At 39.8% G+C, this 23,502-nt stretch overlaps 1 protein-coding gene across 1 annotated transcript in view; it reads right to left on the minus strand.

Moving 5' to 3' along the window:
• Positions 1 to 2,000: 2,000 nt before the first annotated feature.
• Positions 2,001 to 23,502, minus strand: part of Carf (calcium responsive transcription factor) — a 47,421-nt gene continuing 25,919 nt past the window's right edge. Inside the window, 9 exon segments of the mRNA XM_028856362.2 lie at positions 2,001 to 3,509; positions 6,518 to 6,884; positions 7,247 to 7,377; positions 12,001 to 12,064; positions 13,507 to 13,669; positions 16,079 to 16,312; positions 18,283 to 18,426; positions 20,712 to 20,832; positions 23,473 to 23,502. Of these exon segments, the coding sequence (XP_028712195.1) occupies positions 3,391 to 3,509; positions 6,518 to 6,884; positions 7,247 to 7,377; positions 12,001 to 12,064; positions 13,507 to 13,669; positions 16,079 to 16,312; positions 18,283 to 18,426; positions 20,712 to 20,832; positions 23,473 to 23,502 (1,373 nt within the window). The 3' untranslated portion in view covers positions 2,001 to 3,390.

The raw sequence follows: 23,502 nt of genomic DNA on the forward strand, positions 1-23,502 counted from the left end.
AACTGATGCTAAGCACCTTTAGCCATCACTGACATGTGTGACAACGTACACATTGAGAAGACAAATGAAATTTTAAATTCATTGTAGACACCATTTTTAATAATTACTCATTTAAATACACAAGAATATTAATAGTTTCAGTTTCTACCTGAAAACAAGAACATACAATTAGGTAATTTAAGTGTTCAGTTTTCTGTTTTGTTTTTGTTTGTGGGAAGAATATATGTAACTTACTGTCTTCATGATAAAAATATAAACAGAAGACCCAGTCACACAGAATGAAGTGACAACTATTTTTTTGTTTTTGTTTTTTCAAGACAGCGTTTCTCCATGTAGTTTTGGTGCCTGTCCTGGAACTTACTCTGTAGACCAGGCTGGCCTCAAACTCACAGAGATCTGCTTGGCCCTGCCTCCTGAGTGCTGGGATTAAAGGCGTGTGCCACCACCGCCTGGCTGACAGAACAATTTATTTTCTCTCTCTCTCTCTCTCTCTCTCTCTCTTCTCTCTCTCTCTTCTCTTTTCTTTCTTTCTTTCTTTCTTTCTTTCTTTCTTTCTTTCTTTCTTTCTTTCTTTCTTTCTCTCTCTCTCTCTCTCTCTCTCTCTCTCTCTCTCTCTCTTTCTTTCTTTCTCTGTCTGTCTTTTTTTTTCCAAGACAGGGTCTCACTTTGTAGCTCCAGCTATCCTGGAACTTGTTATGTAGACCAGGCTGGCCTCAAACTCACAGAGATCCACTGGGATTAGAGGTGTGCACCATTAACAGAATGGAGTGACAGAAATGTGTGTGTGTGTGTGTGTATTTGTTATTTTTTTTTTTTTTTTTTTTTTTTTGGTTTTTCGAGACAGGGTTTCTCTGTGTAGCTTTGTGCCTCTCCTGGAACTCACTTGGTAGCCCAGGCTGGCCTCGAACTCACAGAGATCCGCTTGCCTCTGCCTCCCAAGTGCTGGGATTAAAGTCGTGCGCCACCACCGTCCGGCTTGTTATTGTTGTTTTTAAGACAGGGTTTCTCTGTGTAGCCCTGGCTATCATTGGAACTCACTATGTAGAGCAGGCTGGCCTTGAACTGACAGAGATTCACCTGCCTCTGTCTCCAAGTGCTGGGATTAAAGGCTTGAGCCACCACTGCCCGGCTCAGAAATATATTTTAACTGTTTGTTCCTGATGAAACATTAAGCACTGAATCCTCTGTTATTACTCATCCTCACAGGAAACTGGTTAGTTTCTTTCTTAACAAGCATTTCTCCTTAGCAATTCAACATCAATAAGGAATGTCTCCCAAAGAATATAGCTCAATGAATGAAATATTTAATAATAAACCTTAATCATTATTGGAAGGTGAAAACTTATTAGTTCTTGAAAAATAGTTTCTATAACAAGGATCACAAAAGAGCATTACTTCTAATACAGTTCTAAATAATACTAATTTGATCTCATTCCTCTTAAGTGCACACAGATTAAGGGAACTCAGGTTTTGAAGTGTCTATGAGTTGTGGTGAATTTAGTATAACATATTCAGATTCAGCAGCCCACCTCTATAAAAACTGGCACTAGATACCTTGTTCTTAAGAAAAGAAAAAGCAGTTCTTACTAACCATTATATATATATATATATATATAAGATATGAAATTTGCATTAAATAAGATAAAGAATAAACTTTATGTTGACTAGGATACAGATGTAAAGATAATTAATTGTAGAGTTTCACCTACTTCTAAAGTAACAGTGTTTTATACTTAGATACAGATCATGTAGCTAAAACAAAGTGAATAAGAATGGGAGATCAGACTTAGAAAAGTCAAAAGTGATGGATATCCATGTAAAGTATTGAGGTCCAATTTCATATTATATTGTTCATGCTTTAAATATTAAACTTTGATATCCACTTGAAATTCTTATTTTTTTTAAAAATTCAAATTCAAATTCACTCTAAAATGAGTCTACAGAAAAAAAACTTTTCTAGGTGATTCCTTCTGTCTTTCTTAGTAAGGACTTGCTGTGTAGCCCAGGCTAGACTGGAATTTACAATCTTATTACCTCCACCTCCTGAGCGCTGGGATTACAGGTGTGCACCACTACATTTAGCTAGGTTAATTTCATAACAATTACTTTTGAAATTTCTATCTACTCAATATTTCATTAAAAAGAATCTTATAATAAACATACTGATTACTGGCTATTTAGTACTAGGTATAAATATACTTATTTAATGAGCTAAATATCAGATCAGATATTTTCAATTTTCAAATATGAACTAAATATATAAATTTTAATACTATAAATTCAGTAAGAACTCTAGTATAGAAAAATGTAAATATTATTTAAATTATTTTCTGTCCAAAAATTCAATCTTTAAAAAAAAAAAAAAGCCCAAAATTTTGCAAGCAGTAAGGATTATAACATTTTCCCCCATTCTCTGAATTATTCATCTTTCTATTCCTAAGTAGGGATTTACCTCTAATCCCATATAAAATACATTTATTTGTGTTATTTTTCCAATTAATTCAATTTAAACTTTTCAATACTTACCAAGCCATTGAAATTTCTGACAGATGACCATTAGTACCATTCACTTATAGTTAAAGGTATAAAGCCTGGGGGATAAACTGCAAATGCAGAGTCTAGGGATGTGACTGGCAGATCTGTGCTGCTATGCAAATCTACAGGGATGTGACTGGTGGCTCTGTGATACTATGCAAATGTAGAGGGATGTGATTGGTGGCTCTGTGATACTATGCAAATGTAGAGGGATGTGATTGGTGACTCTGTGATACTATGCAAATCTATAGGGATGTGATTGGTGGCTCTGTGGTACTATGCAAATCTATAGGGATGTGATTGGTGGCTCTGTGCTGCTATGCAAATCTACAGGAATGTGATTGGTGGCTCTGTGCTGCTATGCAAATGTATAGGGTATGATTGGCAGCTCAGTGTTACCATATAAATCTATTGCTCTATCTTTCCAAATAAGACAGATGACAAATGTTCTCTCACCTGTTGGCTAATTTAAACTCTCCTCACAATTCTACATTTTCTGATACACCTCCACATGCACTCACACTGCTTTTATTATTCGACTTGGTTGTCTTGTAAGAAACAATACTCGGTATTTCCGGGGATGAGATAACCATTTGTGTTTACACTAAATTACTGTGATCTTTTCAAACACATGTCTTACTGGATAATAAAAAATAAATAAAGGAATACAAAATGAAGTAAAATATTTCTTAAGGGGAATACAAATATGGAATTCACAACAAATACTCAAGTTTTAAGTCAGAGCTGCACCGTTCAGTTCTGGTCCAGCGGCTGACATGCCATGCCCCGGCAATCTTCCCCTTCTAAGACATCAGAAGGTGCCAGAGCTGTCAATTCTGAAAAGCTTTAAACATTTTATGTAGCAGATAATTTTTGACAGTCCAGAAAAGTTTTTGCTCCCATAGACAGTGTTGGCTCTTTGGGTTCTTGTTTAACTTGGTTCACAGACAGAGTATCTTCTAGACTTTCTTCAACTTTAAAACCAAACAAACAAACCCAAAAGGGTTAGTATATTTTACAACCCTGTGGTCTGTAAAGTTATATAAACTTAAAGCCAGGCATGATGGTGTATACCTGTAATCCCCACACTAGATCATGGAAAGCAGAGGATCAGGAGTTCAAGGTCGTCCTTAGTAATGCAGCCAATTTAAAGCCAGCCTGGTTTACATGAGACTTTATCTTTAAAAAATAATAACAATCTGAATTTAGAATAAACTCAAATATACCACGGTTTAGAAAAGGGTCATGGTGAAATTGAGAAAAATATCTGGCATGTTTGAAAACACAGTGGCACATTTTAAAATGACGGTTCTGTCTCAGCGGTGTGAACTATGTGTTTGCTGATCTAGAACACTTCAGAACACCTGCGCACTCTCCACTGTGCCTATAACCCGTGCGTGGAGAGCCAGCACACCAACAGGAACACTGTCGACTGGCCAGTGCAGTGCCTAGCATCTTCATCTTTTTGTTTGTTTTGTTTTTGAGACAGGTTCTCCTATGCTGGCCTTGAACCCAGAGATCAAGTGTCAGGATTGAAGGCTTGTACCGTCACACCTGGCCTCAAATCTTCACCTCACTTTGTCAGGAACCTCTGCTACTCAGCCGTTCTTAGAAAGCAGAGTTTGGAGGGACTGCGGCTTGCTTAGCGGTATGCTGAACAACATATGGATACTGTTACGGGTACACTGGACTTTATACTGAAGCTCAGTCAGCGACATGGGGAACCGCAGAGGATGGATTTGAATGACCCCCGGCGCTCACATCCTGTTGGATACATTGCTGGATGGTTAGAGGTCGCAGTCTGCCATGGCCTGGCAGATTATCTCAAAGGCTCAGCCACATGGAGCTCTCCCTCCAGCAAAGCTTTCTGCTCTCCACCTGCCCTTATCTGGAGGACTGACCTTATCTAAAAGCTGTCTCTAAACCAGAGGCCTGATTCATCTTTAGCTTGACCCTTGGCACTGACCCCTGCTGAGAAGACTTGTGCTAGGAGCTCTGCTGTGGGACCCTGCTGCACAAACTAAGCCTTGGGACAGGAGCATGACCCCGGGCTCCCCAACGCTATACATTCCTCATCCTCTGGAATACAGTTGAGCTGGTTCAGGAGTCTGTCTCCGGGCCTCCCTCCATCTGGGCTCATGGGCCATCTCCGAAGCTTTCTGTCGCCCCTCCTCCTCTTTCCCCTCTCCAGCTGGTAGCCAACAGGCCAAGAGTGAAAGTGAACCCCGAAACATCCTGGTGAAGTAACCCCCAGATTATGACCTCACCAGACAAATCATACAGATTTGGATTCTCTGAAAGCAATGTGGATTTATGCTCCCGGTATGTCACTATGTGATAACACAGAGGGAGAGAGGAAGCTTTAGAAGGTAAGACATACAATACCTGGGCTTAGTTCCCTCCTCTATCACTTACTAAATATGAGTACTAGGCAATTACTTAACCTCCCTGAGCCTTGGTTTCTCTATCTGTAGAATGGGAATATAGCTAATTTTCTCATGGCATTATGACAATATATATATATATATACATATTCATTTTTCTCCTTATCTATAATATTACTCTGTAGCTACAAAAGTTCTCTGTAAATTTCCTACACATGTGTTTCCCCATAAATTTAAAAGGCTGTAACTCGTTCTAGAAGGAGCTATTATTCGTAGTTTTATTTACCAAAATAATGATGATTAAGATAGAGGTAAATACATGTTCTAAGAATAATTTTTTAAGACTTTTATACTTCAAAGCAAAATGCATACTTATCTCTTCCCATAGAAGTATGTTGACCAAACAGGCTGTGTGGAAGGAATGTGGTGAGGTCACCTGGGAGCTAACACACTTTATCACTATGACGACTGGGGTCAGCAGCCAAAGGAAGACATCAGGTCTTCAAATAGACTCAGTGCCCAGATCTTACTGTAGCTCTGCACAGAACTCAATACTTAAGTGTATAACCCAACCTCTTACATTCTATTGACTCTTATCTACTACTTACTTCCATCCTTTCTGTGTGCATTTATCAACTTCTGTTGTTTTCATAATCTTTGCACTAAAGCAGTTTTCCTTACATGATTTGCTTCTAGCACATTTTATGCATTCTAAAATAACTTTCCTGGTTTATATCACCATAGATTTTCCATGGAAAATCAGGTAATTAAGACACAAGTTATGGGGCTAGGGAGATGGCCCAGAGGTTAAGAGCACTTGTTCTTACAGAGGACCGGGTTCAGTTCCCAGCACCCACACGGTGATTTACAACCATCTGTATCTCCAGTTCCAGGAGATCCAATGCCCTCTTCTGCCTCCCCAGAAACCAGGAACACACGTGGTGCACACACATACACACAGGTGAAACACTTGTGTGCATAATGAAATAAATAAATCTGGCTGGGCATGGTGGTGCATGTGAATTCGAGGCCAGCCTGGTCTACACAGTAAGTTCCAAGACAACCAGAGCTACCAAGTGAGACCCTATCTCAAAAAATAAAAAATTAAAATTAAAAAATTACTAAAAATGAATAATTCCCCCACCTATGCTCTTCCCTTCTTTCCCTGTCTGCCCTGGGGACTAAACCCGGTCCTCAGGACCTGCTGGGCAGCAAAGTACTCTACCATCCCAGCCCTCTTTCATTTTGAGACAGGGTCTTGCTAACGTGTTCAGGCTGGTGTTTGCTAACGTGTTCAGGCTGGTGTAGCACTTGTTTTGTAGCCCAGACTGTCCTTGAACTTGCAATCTTTCTGCCTAAGCCTTCTAAGTGCTGGGATAGACAATGAATAATTTCATTGTGACTAAATAATAACAATTAAACATAATAAGAAAAAAATATTAGGTTAATGAAATTCTTTTCCTCTCATAATTTTGTTTGAACTTTACAATATTATAAACCCACTGGGTAGAAATGACAGATTTTTTTTTTCTGTTGTTTGATGTAGTGATACCAGGCTATAAAAGATTAAAAATAATCATAAATTGACAGTCACTTACTAAGAGCTGGATGGCTGTCTATGATTCGCATTGGAACAGTTTGCACATCTCCCAAGAGAATCTTATTTACACTTCCTTCCAGATTCCCCGTATCCTCAACATCTTCAACTTCCACCAGCTGATCCATTCCGAGATTCTGAACTGATTCCGAGAGATTCCCCATGGTAGAGGCAGTGCTATTGTTTTGTGTTAGGCATGTATCTGTTCGAAGGCTCTGGCTTTGACCAAGCAGCAGAGAATGATTATTCACTACAGCATTTCCTACTGTATCCAGAAGTCCTGAAGGACTGGAGGAAGGATGGCTAGTTCCTGACACCAGAGCTTGTGATCCATCAGGAGAGGAAAGTCTTGGCTGTAACTTCAAACCCTTCCAAAGAGAAAAGAGTTGTATCACAATGTTTGGATTTACTATGTATGACATTCTCACTAAATATTCTTTTGAAAAAAAGAAATTAGAACACAAAGTAATAGGAATGTAGTCACTAACAAATATTTGGAACAAGAACCAAGGAAAGCAGTACCACAGACCTTTCTGTGGTCACATCTCCTCAAACTTTTCAAAACATAGAACCTGAACTATCATCTTACATCAAGACACAAAGGATTAGAGGATTAACGATAACGAAATATGTGGCCATTATTGTAACTTCACAGCAATTCTCTGAAATCCTTACAAGAGGAATCACTGAAGAAGAAGATCCCAGACTTAGCTGTTGAGTGGGTGCCTACCTGTAAGTGTGAGAAGATTTTGGGCTGAAATGAAGAAAGTGGGGAGAGCAGGTGACATGGCTCTGGAGACAGAGAAGTCTGTGTCCGATGCGCCCCCACGCTGCTGGCAACTGGTTCTCCTACTGAATGTCCTAACAGAACAGGAGACAGACACAATCATTTCTCTTGAACTTTATAGCAATCATTACTATCAGAATCAGAAGAGAAGACAAGACAAAGTCCGAGGTTTGCAATGACTCAGAGTCGTCAGGAAGCGAGGCAAGGCGGTAAGTGCACACAGCCCTCACTCTGGTGTGGACACAGGCAGTGGCACAAGGATATTCTTGGCTGCAGAAGTGAGTTTGAGGACAGCCTGGGCTACTTGGTGACCTGTCTGAAAACAAACAAAATCATCACAAATCAGCAAGTCAACACATAGCCAGGCATGGCAACACATAGGAGTCAGAGGCTTGTGGATCTCTGTATGAGGCCAGCCTGGTCTACAGTGTGAGCTCCAGGACAGCCAGGCCTACACAGCGGGACCCTACCTCAAAATTAATGAATTAATAACCCAAAACTAGCCTGGCATGGCACCTCATGCTTGTAATTCCTAGTACTTTTGAGGCTATCAAAGGGGGACTACCATGAGTTTGAGGCCAGCCTAAAATATTCTAGACCAGCCTGGGAACAGAGAGAGACCCTGTTTTAAAACACCACCAAAGAAGCAAAAACCACAATGCACAGAGAAGCACAGCCACACACCAAGCCCAGGGTATCTAGTTTGCTGTTTCTAGAACCTGCCAGATCATCAGAACTTCCAATGGGAACTCCAAAAATATGGATTTCTAGATTCAACCTTCATTCATCTCCTCCTTCCTTCCTCCATTCCTTTCTTATCCTGTTTTGTTTTTTTTTTTTTTTTTCCAACTTGACATGAACTAGAGTTATTTGGGAAGAGGGAACCTCATTTGAAAAAAAATGCCTCCATGAGACTGGCCTGTAGGAATATCTGTGAAACACTTTCTGGATTAATGATTGATGTGAGAAGGCCCAGCCCACTGTGGGCAGTACCATCACTGGGCAGGAGGTACTATATAAAAAGCCAAGGTGAATGAACAAGCCACAGAGAGCAAATCAGTAATCAGAGCTTCTTCATGGTCTGTGCGTCTGTTCCTGCCCTGATTTCCCTCAGTGACGGATCATGACCTAAGAGCTGGGAGCTGTAAGATAAAATAAACTCTTTCCTCTGGGTTGCTTTTACTCATGGTGTTTACCACAGCAACAGATGGTAAAAGAGGATACCCTTCTGGCTGGAAAGATGCTCAGAGGTTAAGAGCACTGGCTGCTCTTCCAGAGGTCCTGAGTTCAATTCCCAGCAACCACATGGTGGCTCACAACCATCTGTAACAAGATCTGTTGCTCTCTTCTGGCTTGCAGTCATATATGCTGTATACATAATAAATAAATATTTAAAAAAAAAAAAGAGGATACCCTTCCTTCCGTCCTCCCTCCCTCCTCCCTCCCACTATCCCTCCCTCCCTCCCTCCCTCCCTCCTCCCTCTCTCTGTGATGGGGACTAACCGGGGCCTGTGCATGTTAGACTAATGCTCCACACTGTGTTACAATCCAGTCCTTAATTTCCATGTATTTCATTCAGGTTCTCAGTCAGGCTTGGCAGCAAATGTCTTTACTGGCTGGGCCATCTCATCCACCCAGATTTTTACCCAAGTACATCTAGAGTGAGGTCTAGAGATACTGTCATTGACAAGCTATTCAATGTGTCTAAGTTCAGAGCGTAGGTCATCAACTGAGTCCACACTACCGTCATCATCTTCACGGACACAGCAGAGCAGCTGTGTTTCTGTTTTGTTGATCTATTTATAAAAATTATTTCTTTTATGTTTTGAAATTACAGTATAAATATATCATTTCCTCTTTCCCTTTCCTCCTTCCAACCCCATATATTCCTCCTTGCTCCCTTTCAAATTCATGGCCTCTATTTTCATTAATTGTTGTTAGGAATATGTAAATACATATATGTACCTAACAAAAACAATCCAGTTTTAATTCTAAACATTTTCTATACTAAATCTTTATTAGCCTTCTTAAGTTTCTAGATTTTTTTTTTTTTAAAGATTTATGGGGGCTGGAGAGATGGCTCAGCAGTTAAGAGCACTGACTGCTCTCCCAAGGACCTGGGTTCAATTCCCAGCACTCACATGACAGCTCACCACTGTCTGTAATTGCAACTCCAGGAGTTCTGACACCTTCACACAGACACACATGCAAGCAGAAACATCAATGCACATAAAATTAAAAAAAAAAAAGATTTTATTTATTATGTATACAGTGTTCTGCCTGCATGTATGGCTGCAGGCCAGAAGAGGGCACCAGATCTCATTACAGATGGTTGTGAGTCACCACGTGGTTGCTGGGAATTGAACTCGGGACCTCTGGAAGAGCAGCCATTGCTGTTAACTGCTGAGCCATCCCTCCAGCCCCAAGTTTCTGTTTTTTTAAGTTTCTTTAAAAAAAAAAAAAAAAAAAAAAAGCATGTATCTTTCTTTCTTTACTGTTTTATCCTTTAATGTGAATTGGTACTTGGCCTGCATGTGTGTCTGCTGTATGAGGGTGTAGGATCCCCTACATTGGAGTTACAGACAATTGTGAGCTGCCATGTGGGTGTTGGGAAATCACCTGAGCTGTCTGGAAGAGTGGCCAGTGTTCTTAACCACTAAGCCATCTCTCCAGCCAGCCTACCCACCTCCCTCTTTTTAAAGTTTCTTAAACATGACTTTTTTTTTTTGCTTTGGTGTTGACACATGCCATTCCATTGATTAGAAAATTCTAATTCAGCAGGGTGGTGGTGGTGGTAGCACATATCTTTAATCCCAGCACTTGGGAGGCAGAGCCAGGCGGATCTCTGTGAGTTCAAGGCCAGCCTGATCTACAAAGAGAGTTCCAAGACAGCCAGGACTATTATACTGAGAATGCTTGTCTGGAAAAAAAGAAAAGAAAGAAAGAAAAAAAGAAAATTATAATTCATTCTTTAGTTCTCAGGCTTAAAAGTGACCTTTTCTTTTTTCTCTCTCCTCTAGACAGGGTCTTACTATGTAGCTCTGTCTATCCTAGAACTCACTCTGTAGCCCAGGCTGGTCTCAAACTCACAGAGATCCACCTGGCTCTGCCTCCCGAGTGCTGGGATTAAAGGCGTGTGCCACTACACCCAGCTCTAAAAATGACATTTTCAAGAGTGAACCCTCCCGTCCCTTCCCCCTAGTGTATGTCTCTAGCACAGCTCTCACGTGGCACTTTTCACAACACTAATTAATTAGAAAACATTTGTTTAGTGTTTTTTTCTTTGCTAGCCTTTAGTCCATGAAGGAGGAACCTGCTTGCACTTGGCACAGCAACTTAATAAAGTAAAACGCACAGGTGATGCCAACGAGCATCGGTGTACAGACAATGTAAGAACTAGCACAGCCTCGAGGTGACCTGTGCAGGTTAACAAGTTTCCGAAAATACTCTGCCTAAAGTTATCCATTAACTGATTCTAGAGTGATTATGGTGTTAGTGGTGTAGCAGACATTATCCTCTAGAAACTTGGTTTGATTAACTATACCCTTGCCTCTGAAGAGCCTGAATAACACCTAAAGCTACAAATGTGTCAACAGCAGCCTACCACAGTAGGTACCGAGGTAAATGGAACATAACGAGGAGCTCCCTTAATGTAAGAGACAAGGTTAGAAAACCCTCAAGACCAGAGACTGTTCTGTGTGAGAAGAGAATTTTCTACACAGAAGAGAGAAGACATTTCCAGGAGACAGAACACACGTAAAAGAGTAAACAAAAACAAACAAACAAACAAAAGAAGCTTCAAATATTTCGGGAACATAGGAGTTAAGAACATATGAGACAGGTGGGCGGTGGTGGCGCACGCCTTTGATTCCAGCACTCAGGAGGCAGAGGCAGGCGGATCTCTGTGAGTTCGAGGCCAGCCTCGTCCACAGAGCAAATTCCAGGACAGCTAGAGCTACGCAGAGAAACCTTGCCTGAGAAAAGCAAACAATCCCAGGGAGACAACAGTTTGCAGATCAAGGTGCACTGTCCATTCTTCTGGTTGACTCTGCTAATACCGCCTCAAATCTCAGTTACAGTCAGACATGGTGGCACACGTTTAGAACCCTAGTATTTAAGGGGCTGAGGCAGGAGGATCACAAATTCTAGGCCATCTAGATACTATTACTCAGCAACAAACCATTTTTCTTGGTCATAAAGAAGCATAAAGGTTCTAGAAATCCTTTGATAAATTCCAACATAGCTACTCTTTCCCTCGTTAGAGTCAGGTCTCCTCATCTATAAAGTCTGATTACATGACAGTCAGGGACAGGGCACAGTGAGTGAAGTACTTGATGGGCAAGCATGAGGACGCGTGTTTCGAGTCCCCAGCCCCCACGGAAACGCCAGGAACAGCCATGAGCGTCTGTAAACCCAGCTCTAGGGAGCAGAGAAGGGACAGCCCAGGGCTTGCTGACCAGCTCAGTGAGCTCCAGGGTTAGTGAGAAAGCCAGGCCCCAAATAAATAAATGAAAGATATGGGGAGTAATGGTGGACTCCTGACATTGACCTCTGGCCTTCACACACGCATATATACCTGTACACATGAGCACACATACAAAAATTCCTTAAAACTGATTCTATGAGATAGCTAAAGTTCTTTCCAGATATAACACCAATTGACTTTTATGTTATAAAAATATCCAAAAATAACCTACCTTCTGCAAACGTAACTGTTACAGTCTCTCTGAGAATATTCCCACTATCTGTAGTCCACTGAAGCTGAAATCAGAACATTTGTTTCAGTAAAAACAAAGTAGTTACATTGAAAATTATCTTAAAACATTAATACAGCTATCATATCTACTTTCACAAATTTACACTTACATACTTATTTTGTGTCTCATGCACCCACATGCCGTGGCACACATATGGAACCCAGGGGACAACACTGAGTCTATTTCCATTGAGATGGCATCTGTCACAGGCCTGGAGCCCACCAGTTTGGCTAGAGTGACCAGCCAGCCAGCCGGCTCCACCCCCGCCTCCACCTCCCCAGCACTGGGGCTGTGAGTCCCCACCCACCACACTGAGCATTTGTATGTGGGTTCCAGGGGACCACACTTAGATCACCGTGCTTACAAGGCAAACACAGTACAGAGTCAGCTCCCCCTCCCCCGCTTCCTATTTTATTTTCATTACACTTGTGCTTTGTTCTGTGATCACCCTCCCTCTACTTGTTTACATTCCTAAAGCTCCGGTATGTCTCACTATGTTAGGGTCTGTGAATTCAGATGTCAACAATTTGGATAGGAAATGTAGATGGCAAATCTATTTATTTATTTCTTGAATTATGTACCGTAATAATTAAGTCTGGATATAACACAAACAAACAAAAACCACCCCAGTATGTCTAGCATTTGAAATATCCAAGTACTAGGAGAGACGGCTCAGCAGTTAAGCACCAGCTGATCTTCCAGAGGACCCAGGTTTGATTCCCAGCACCCGTAATGGTGGCTCATGACCACCTTTAACCCCAGGTTCAGGGAATCTGACACCCTCTTCTGGCCTCCATGGGTCCCAGGCATGCAAGCAGAACACCCACATACATACAAAAATAAGTACAACTCAAAAATGTCCAGATACTAAAACTTGGCAGTGAAAAGTCAGGAAGGCCAAGGTTAGCGCTCCTCGGATTTAACTCCTCAGTCACTGCCTCTGCTGTGGTCATTCTTTCTGAACAACTAGGGTCAGATTATCTCAGAAACCACAGCAGACAGATCTAAGGCAAACACTGATGTGCACAGACGGCACACACAGCTCACATCTGAACCTGAGCTACTTAACCTTGACCATCTGTTCTTAAAAATGGAGCAAGGAGTGTACTCGGTGTGTGCTCAATAAATGTCTGTAAACTAAATAAGAAATAGTCCTCATTAAATCAAAATACTAATTTTTCTCTCTGTTGTACTCAGATTTGGAAATCTACTGTTTCTTTTCCTTGTGAGAGTACTAAGAAACATTCAGTCAAGTCATTATCTGCGAGCTTGAAGTATTCATATTTTACAAACTTACCTAGTGTATTTCCTCAAATCATAGTAATGGAGATGGTGTAACAAGAGCCCTTTCTACTAGGCCAAGTATTCCTGGGAGCTAGAGACCTGCTAATGTATTAACAGGAGCTGAGAAAGATTAATGAATCAAAGAAGTGGGTGTGATCATACCGTTGCTGGAATCACCTCTGAGTTATATACCACATCTCCAGTCCTCAATGATTTCTGTACCTCATGGATATGATTTTTTATATCATTTACAGTTGGAAAAAATGATAAATTATGTCTTTCAGGTACCTCATCAGGTTTGAACAGTTCTCTTTCCACAAATTTCCTGTGGAGGATAGAAAATAAAAATATAACTGTATTGAAACACTCACAGATTGAAAGAAAGATTCTCTTTCAATATAAGCTTTTATAAAGTATGACTCATAGTTCTGTAAATAATAAAATATTAGCCACTTTGGATTTCTTTCTATTCACTAAAACAGAATTAATGCAGGATAAAGAAAGGTGCTATTTTAATTGGTTCAAAGCACACATACTACAGAGCTTTGACATTTTGTTTGTTTTTGGGACAGAATTTCTCTGTGTAACAGCCCTGGCTGTCTTAAAACTCACTCTGTAGACCAGGCTGGCCTCGAACTCACAGAGATCTGTCTGCCTCTGCCTCCCGAGTGCTGGGATTAAAAGGCATGGGCCACCACCGCCCGGCAAGCTTTGACACTTTTATGAATTAAATTTGAACCACAATCCTCAGTTTGAACATTATAATGTTTTCAAATGTCAGATACAATTCTGAACACATTACAGGTATTTCCTTTATTACTGTGATCATGTGACCAGATATAATTATCAGTCCCAGATTGATAATTTTACAGATGAGGGAGCTGAAGACTGCCCAAGTTGAAGTTGCCCTGCCTTATATACCTACTTAATAAGTAAGAAAACACAAGACCTATTTCCAATTTGTATATGTAAGCATCATGTTACAGTGCTTCCAAAAGGCATCAATTAATATTACATGAAATTTGATGGTTTGAATACTGTGAGACAGTAAGATTTCGGAAGGCAAGATATTGTAAGAAAGGTAGCATTACTACACAATGACATGAAAATAAATACATAAATCTCAGTTTAATACATGTGTGCTTTATGCATTATATTTATGGGATCAAACTGCAGTTGTATTGCTTTTCTGTTTTCATTGAACCTCTTTTTAAATAATTTTAAATAAGTAGATTGGCCACATTTTAGTCAACAGTGGGTGGCTTTACTAAATGTTGGCTTTGTTCTATAAGCCCCTCACTGGAAAAAAATGGTAAAGCTTCTAAACAGAAAGGTAACTAAAAGTAATGCTTGTCTGCTGGCTGCAGCTGTGTGCACTTCTGATCCCAGCACTTGGGACATGGAGGCAAGTGGATCTCCATGAGTTCAAGGCCAGCCTGGTCTACACGGTGAACTGCAATCTAGCCAGGGCTATACAGTGAGACCTAATCTCACACAAACAAACAGTAATTCCTGGAAGCACTCATTTTGTTACTCAGATCTCACTACACAACAGCATTAAAAGGAGGGATTGCAACATTACACACAGGCTGCAGAACCAGACCGCACTTTCAACTCTGACTCTTTCAAGTCAATTATTTAGCAATTCTTAATTTCCATTTTCTCATGTGTAAAATAAGGATAAATGCATCATCTTTACTAAGCTGTTGAAAAATTACATATTGAAAGGTCTGGCAGAACACCTGATATACATAGTAATTGCCTTATTACACTAATTATTATTGCAGTTAATCTGGATAGTTCCTCATCTAATGAAAAACTTTTTTTGTTTTTCTCTTTTCAAGACAGGGTTTCTCTGTGTAGCCTTTGCTGTCCTGGAACTCACTCTGTAGACCAGGTTGGCCTGGAACTCACAGAGATCCACCTGCCTCTGCCTCCTGAGTGCTGGGATTAAAGGTGTGCGCCACTACCTCCAGCCTAACGGAACTTTTATTTATAGCATTTTGAAGTAACTTTAATGGTACTCAAGATAATTTGTTTAATTAATATTGTAGTGATACATAACATATACATAATATAATATTACACATTGTTATAGTAAATATACTTATTATCTTTTTAAAAATCAAATATTTTAATTAATTTTTTGAGAACTTCATATATGTACATATTCTATTTTGATCATATTCCCCATATTACCTTATAATTTAATTTCATGTCAAATAATTTGAAATAATTTTTTTTTGGTTTTTCGAGACAGGGTTTCTCTGTGTAGCTTTGCGCCTTTGAAATAATTATTTTAGCCTAGGTTTTTAATTTTCTGATTCTACAAGTTTTTTCTCTCTAAAATATGTATCATGCCATTCAATTCATTACAGGGATAGTAGCTCACACCTATAATCCCAGCACTTGGTTACCTGAGATAGGAAAACTGCTGAAATTTGGAAGCCAACCTGGGAGATGTAAGTGAATTAAAGGCCAGTAAGACCTTAGCTAGTAAAATAAAAAAAAATAAATTCATTATGTAGAAGTAGTCCAATCTGCCAAAGACGTAGTGTCTCAACAGAGTATTTGGGATGATAGTAAGAACTACTGTATGAAGCTTGCTGGAAATAGCGGTTACAGGAAAGGTGAAGAAGCACGCTCCATCCGTCTGACAGCGTGCGTCCTGGAAAGCTGCTGTCCGGTACCCACAACTTAGGTCAGGTGTGACGGGACTCTGCTCCTCCTGTACCTGAGCTGCTTCCTCACTGCGTACACGTGTCCCACGCCCTGTGACACTAGCTCCTGAATCTTATGCGCTACTTGCGGGTGGAGGCGCGAGGGCAACGCACAGTTCTCATCTCTGACTACAGTTTCCTCTTCCTCAGGAGCAGACACAGAAAAAGGAGCCGGTGAGAGAGGGAGGCCCCGAGTCTCCAGCTCATGATACTGATGAGCTTGCTGTGTAGGTAACTGCACATACCATCTGACAAGAGAAAACATTAGAAACAGTCAACGTTTAAATATTAAAATTAGACAAAGATGGGAACCCTAATTACTTAGGTTAATACTCATTAAGAGAAGGAACAATCTTTTAAGCAAAAATCATATGATTATGCCATGTGGAATAAAATTTAAAATGTCTTATGTTCAACTCTTCTAAGATTGACTTTATACTCAATTAAAAAGGTAACTTCATAAACTTTCACTATGACCCTAGAGTTAAGGCAGTGCAAGGATTTACACATTTATGAGGGTAGAGAGATGCTCAGAAGTTAAGAGCACTTGCTGGTCTTGCAGAGGTCTGGGTTTTGAGTCCCAGCATCAACACGGTAGCTCACAACCATCTGTAACTCCAGCTCCAGGGATCCACAGCTCTCTTCTAACTTAGGTAGGTACCAGGCGTGCACATGTTTTACTTACACACGCACGCACGCACACACGCACAGGCAAAACATCAATTTACATAAAATAAATAAGTAAATAAACAAAGCATTCTCAATTCCTGTTGGTCCAATGAGTAAGAGAATCAACTAAATTGTGAACACGTCTCATATACAATAGTGCAAGAGACTGATGCTAGGAAAATCAATCAATCTGGTAGAGTACTGTTTTAATGGATTTTTCTTTTTTTGTTGTTTTTGTTTTTGAGACAGGGTCTCACTGTGTAGCTCTGACTGGTCTAGAACTTGGTATGCAGACTGGGCTGGCTTTGAACTCAGAGATCCACCTGCCTCTGCCCCCTGAGACCATGCCCAACTTAAGAGATATTTTTGTACAAGAGTGTGTGTGTGTGTGTGTGTGTGTGTGTGTGTGTGTGTTGCTTGGGATTTAACTTTGGGCTAAGCACTTGGATAAGAAAGTGCTCTATCGATGAGCTCACACCAAGCCCCTGTCCTTTCACATATTATTTGTGTATGTGTATGTGTGTGGTCACACATGTGTCAGCATGCACATGTGGAGGTCAGAGAACAACTTAAAGGAGTCTGTTCTTTCCTTTTATCGTGTGGGTCCTGGGGACTGAACTCACTGAGCTATCTCACTGGCCCCCTGTATTTCTGCTTGATATATACGAATATAAAGAAAACAGAGCCTAATTAAACTTTGTATAGTATGGAGCTGAAGAGATAACTCAGGTAAGAGCACTTGGTGCTCTTGCAGAGGCCGTGGTTTTGATTCCCAGCACCCACAGGGTGATTCACAACCATCTATAACTCAAGTTTCAGGAGATCCAATGCCCTTTTCTGACCTCCACGGCATCAAACATGCACGTGGTCCATATACACATGTAGGAAAATCTCTTCAACACAAAATAAAATTTAAAAATCTAAGCATTAAAAAAAAGTTTAGAGTTACATGTTTTAAAAATTGAAGGATCTAATTATTGACTTCACTTTTTTTTTCTTTTTGGTTTTTCGAGATAGGGTTTCTCTGTGGAGCTTTGGAGCCTGTCTTGGAACTCACTCTATAGCCCAGGCTGGCCTCAAACTCAGAGAGATCCACCTGCCTCTGCCTCCCGAGTGCTGGGATTAAAGGCGTGTGCCACCACCGTCCAGCTTTGACTTCACTTCTAAATCTTTATAAAAGAGCATACAAAAGTTTTCCTTATATTTGACCTCATTACACAATAATAAATGCTTCACATGAATTGACAAGTAAAGGAAAGTAAGGTAGAAATATTATAGCTCCTTCTATTTAAAACATGAAGCATGAAATGGAATCTTACATAGGGCTGAAACTTCACAGATGGCTGTCACAGTAGTCAGCGATGCACGGTTAGATTATTTACAATTTTTAGGTGGTAAAGTCAAAACATATACATAGCAAGTAAGTTTAATACTGTCAAGGTATCTAATTTATAAAACCAGTCCTTAATGAGATCATTGAAAACGTAAGGGTAAGAGTCCTTGTTAACGATGCTAATCAGAAAATGAAAGAGCTGTACAAATGCCATACCGAAGAACACCACCAGCATCTACCAAGTTCTTCTTCAGCATGGTGAAGGCTTTCTCCTGCTCCATTCTGATGATCTTCCTGTCTATCTGGGGGTCTGTAGGCACTCTATATTCAGGGAACTTCTGTACCTTTTTAATGTAAATCCTTTATACAAGACAAGGAAGAAACTGTTTCTTATAATCTCAAGAAATACCTAACACCAACAAACAGTTCAAACAGAAAAGTTAGAGAATACTTAATTTAGTATTTAGAAGCTTATGAAAGATGCCAAATAAAGTGCATGATACTTACAAAATTAACAATTATCACAAATTGAGTATAAGTATCTAAATACAGTTAATTTTTTTTATTTTTTATTTTTCGAGACAGGGTTTCTCTTGTAGTTTTGGTGCCTGTCCTGGATCTCGCTCTGTAGACCAGGCTGGCCTCGAACTCACAGAGATCTGCCTGGCTCTGCCTCCCGAGTGCTCCTGAGTGCTGGGATTAAAGGTGTGCACCATCACACCAGTCTTTTAGAAGTATTTTATTTTATTTTATTTATTTATTTGTGTGTGTGTGTGTGTGTGTGTATGTCAGTGTGTGCGCACGCCTGAGTGTATGTATGTGTACCACAAGAAAGCAGTTCACTGAGGTCAGAAGAGGCATCAGATTCCATGGAACTGGAGTCACAGATGTTTGCGAGCCACCATGTAGGTGCTGGGAACCAAAACCAAGGCCTCTGCATGAGCAGGTTACCACTGAAGCATCTCTCAGCCTCCAGTCTTTAAAACACGAGAACGCTTAAGTTTGTGATACATGTGATGCTGAGATGTGATGCTTCAGTTATCCACTAAGTCCAACCATAACATACTATCCTTGTTTTGTTTGATGAAGGGTTCTTGTTGCTCAGGCTGAACTAAAATGTCTAGGCTCCAGTGATTCTCTTCCCCTTAACCTTCCAGCCTGGGATCACAGGCATGAGGCAGCACATTGAGCGCATGCCGCTGATTTGGGCCAGGGCTTGGCGCACGCTGTACCCCTGAGCTATCTGTACCCCTCACACAATATGCCTTCAACAGTTTTCATTTTACTAATAAGTTTGGACATTCTCAATGTCTAAAAGAGTATTAGTAAGGAGCATTAAGAAAAAGGTCTTCCATTGGTTCACATTTTTGTTCTCACCCAGAGCAATGACACCCTAGTCCTCTATCTAAAGTCACTACTGCTCTCCCACATTGCTGGTGTGAATGGAAATTGGTAAAACCTCTCTTAGAAGCACGTTTTCTTTGTCAACATTTTAAAAGTGCATAACCTTTCCCTAACAATTACCATTCTAGGGATTTATCCTACTAATAAACTTAAGGTTACTGATTGTGGTTTTGAATCTAATAGAAGAATTTGTCACTAGTCATGTTGTGTATACATCTGTAAATCGCAGCATTAAAGAGACAGAGCAGCAGAGGAAGGAGGATAAGGAATTCAAAGCCCCCTTGGCTACACAGTGTGTGTGAAACTAGCCTGAGGGACATGAGATCCTATCTCAAAAAAACCCAATTTTTTTCATAGCTTACATATCTATCCATGAGGATTAATTAAATGGTATGCTTACAAATGGAATATTACACAGCTATTTAAAAGAAAAACACTCATATGCCGATATGAAGCCACTTTAAAGATCTATTAGAAATGAAAACAGTGTTTAGTAACTAGTACATGTCATATGAGCACTAGGTCAGCAGTTTGATATCTGTGCATTAGACACTGTGGTAGTTTGAATGTAACTAGCCTCCATAAGTTCATAGGGAGTGGCAATTTTAGAAGGTTGTTGGAGTAGGTGTGGCCTTGTTGGAGGAAGTATGTATCTATGGAGGCGGGCTTTGAGGTCTCATATATGCTCAAGCCACACCCAGTGTCTCAGTTCACTTCTTATTGGTGCAAGATGCAGGACTCTCCGCTCCTGTCCAGCACCATGTCTGCCTGCATGCTGCCATGTCCCACCATGATAATATGGACTGAACCTCTGAAACTGTAGGCCAACCCCAACTAAATGTTTTCCTTTATAAGAGTTGCTGTGGTCATGGCGTCTCTTCTCAGCAATAGAAACCCTGACTAAGACAGATACTCATGAAAGGCTTTCAGACAGCAGGGAAAAGGGAACATGATTACCTCACTTTAAGGAAAGAAAACATTAGTGGGCTTTACTGACCTTTTAGGGTAGACGAAGATATGTGTATATACATACACATTCATATATAAAAAAATCTTTGCAAAATGACACAAAAAACTGTTAAGAGTTGAGGTTTTAATGAGGAATATACAAAACAGTGAGAGGAAAACCTAGACTTCACTGCACACAATTTAACTATTTAAACTTAATAAAAAATGCTTCTGTTTGCTATTCAAAAGTAAGACTTTAATTAAAAAAATAAAGTAAGATAAAATAAGCTTACCTGGCTGGACAAGTAGCTTTGTAGAGATGACAAGACCTACTTTCTTGCTCACTGATTCTTTTTAACTGGAAACCTTTCCTTCTTGGTCCATACTGACACTCCATTACTACAGCTCGACTACCTGTGGATCCAAACCAACCAAAGCAGTAATTTATCTGCTTATATAGTCTAGACAGATTGTTAAAAACCTGGTTGTAGCAATTTCAAAATCTATACTTTTAATTACATAAGATTATGGAACAAAAACATCAGTATTTCTTACTAAAAATGCAGACAAATTTAAATTTATGTAAAATTTATCAAATATGCCATAATCATGGTAAGTAATTAATAAATATCTCATTTACTGATACATAGAGACATATGATTTTATTTTATTTGGTATTTCAAGACAGGGTTTTTCTGTGTAGCACTGGCTGTCTTGGAACTCACTTTGTAGACCAGGATGGCCTTGAACTCAGAGGTCCTTCTGCCTCTGCCTTCTGAGTGCTGGGATTAAAGGTATGTGCCAAAAGAGACATGATTTTTAATAATACGAAATGTACCACTTTATAAGCTGAAATTAGCAAATGTTACATTTGGTTAATTATTAATACTATTTAAAATCTTAATTCCCTTAAAAAATTTTTTTAGATTTACTTTATTTTATGTATTTGAGTGTTTTGCTTGAATGTGCATGCCTATTGCTCACAGAGGTAAGAAGAGGCATCTGATCCCCTGGAGCTGGAGTTAATGATTGTGAGCCACCATATGGGTGCTGGGAACAGAACCTGGTCCTCTGCAAGAGCAACAAGTACTCTTAAGCACTGAGCCATCTCTCCAGCCCCTAATTTCCTAAAAAAACCAAACTAAAAGAAAAAGATTTTTGTTTTTGTGTTTGTGTATATACCTGCAAGAGTTTATGTGCACCAAGTATGTGCAGGTGCCTATGGGGGCCAGAGGGTGCTGGATCCCATGAACTTGGAGTTACAGATGGTTTGAGATATCTGGTGTGGAAGCTGGGAACCGAACCCAGGTCCTCTGCAGGGGCAGAAGTGCTCCTAGCTGCTGACCCATTTCTTTAGCCCCTTTACTTCCTGTTTCAAAAATTATTGATTTTCTTATTTCTTTTTTTGGTTTTCCAAGACAGGGTTTCTCTGTGTAGCTTTGCGCCTTTCCTGGAACTCACTCTGTAGCCCAGGATGGCCTCGAACTCACAAAGATCCGCCTGCCTCTGCCTCCCGAGTGCTGGGATTAAAGGCGTGCGCCACCACTGCCCGGTGATTTTCTTATTTCTATTTGGCCTGTTAGATTCAGGTGGTGACCCGCCTCTAAGATGGTCCCGGGCATCCTGGCCTCCTACTATTCACTTCCTCGTGCAGCTCTCCCCTTCAGCATGGGATTTTGCAGGAATGAAGGTGGAAATAAACAATTTAATAATAATAATAACAATAATAATAATAATAATAATAAAGCCAAAAGAACAAACAAATACATAAATAATCATATCACAAAAATCTGGTTTAAAAATAGCTGACAGCTGTTGAAGCTACATGATAGATTCCAGACATTTTTTATATTCTTACCTCTATTTTTGATACAAATGAAAATTCCCATAACATAATCTTTTAGTTTTAATTTTTTGATACAGGGTCCACCATGTAGCCCTGGCTGGCCTTGAACTCCTAGAGAGCCTCCTGCCTCTGTTTCTAGAGTACTGGATTACAAAGTTATGCTCCAGTGCATCTGGCTATTCTGTTTTTGTTTTTGAGACAGGGTTTCTCTGTGTGGCCTAGGTTGTCCTTGACCTCACTATGTAAACTAGACTGGTCTCAAACTCAGAGATAGTCTTGCCTCTGCCTCCTGAATGCTGGGATTAAAGGTGTGCGCCACCATATCTAGCCTACCAGGACATTTTTTTAAAGTCTGGATATACTAAGCCAAGGATTGAATGTAGAGACATTTATAACATTGTCAACAGGAGTGAAAATCAGCACATTAATGCTTTTTTTTTTAAAGATTTATTTATTTATTATATATGCAGTGTTCTGTCTACATGTCAGAAGAAGGTACCAGATCTTATTACAGATGGTTGTGAGCCACCATGTGGTTGCCGGGAATTGAACTCAGGACCTCTGAAAGAGCAGCCAGTGCTCTTAACCTCTGGGTCATCTCACCAGCCCATCCCTCAAGCAAATTAATTCTTTATGAGTAAATCTGAAACCTAAGAAATTCAGAAAACAAAACTTTTAGAACTTACTTGGCAACAACTTGATCTAAACAACGAAATTATGTGTTTGTGTGTCCGTCTATATATCTATCGTCTATCTATCTGAGAGATGATTTATTTCTGTTAGTGTGACTATAAAGGATTATTTTTTTTATTATTATTTTTTTTTTTTTTTTGGTTTTTTTTTTTGCTTTTTTGTCTTTGTAGTAGTGTGATTGATCCCTGTTCTGTGAGTGTGATTAGCGTACACCAGCCCTGATTATTTTTTTGATTATGTGATATTGTCTATAGGTTTACTTGGAATTTAAAGTTCTATTTATTAACATACTATACAAGTGAAATATTATTTACTTGGTGTCATAGACTAAAACATAATTTTATGACAAAGTAATTGGTTATATTTGCTATGTTTTCTTTTTAGTTTAACATTCATTCATTTTCAGCAATTAAAATTCAATTCTCACCTACAAAAATGAAATGTATCCTCTCACAAAAATCCTATTTTCACCACAGAGCGCAGCTGCTAGGCTTTTAAGTAACTGATGGAGTTACCTGCATTGACAAACGGGATGCCATCGTAGG

The sequence above is a fragment of the Peromyscus leucopus genome, chromosome 13, assembly GCF_004664715.2.
Source record: "Peromyscus leucopus breed LL Stock chromosome 13, UCI_PerLeu_2.1, whole genome shotgun sequence".
Taxonomy (NCBI): Eukaryota; Metazoa; Chordata; class Mammalia; order Rodentia; family Cricetidae; genus Peromyscus; species Peromyscus leucopus.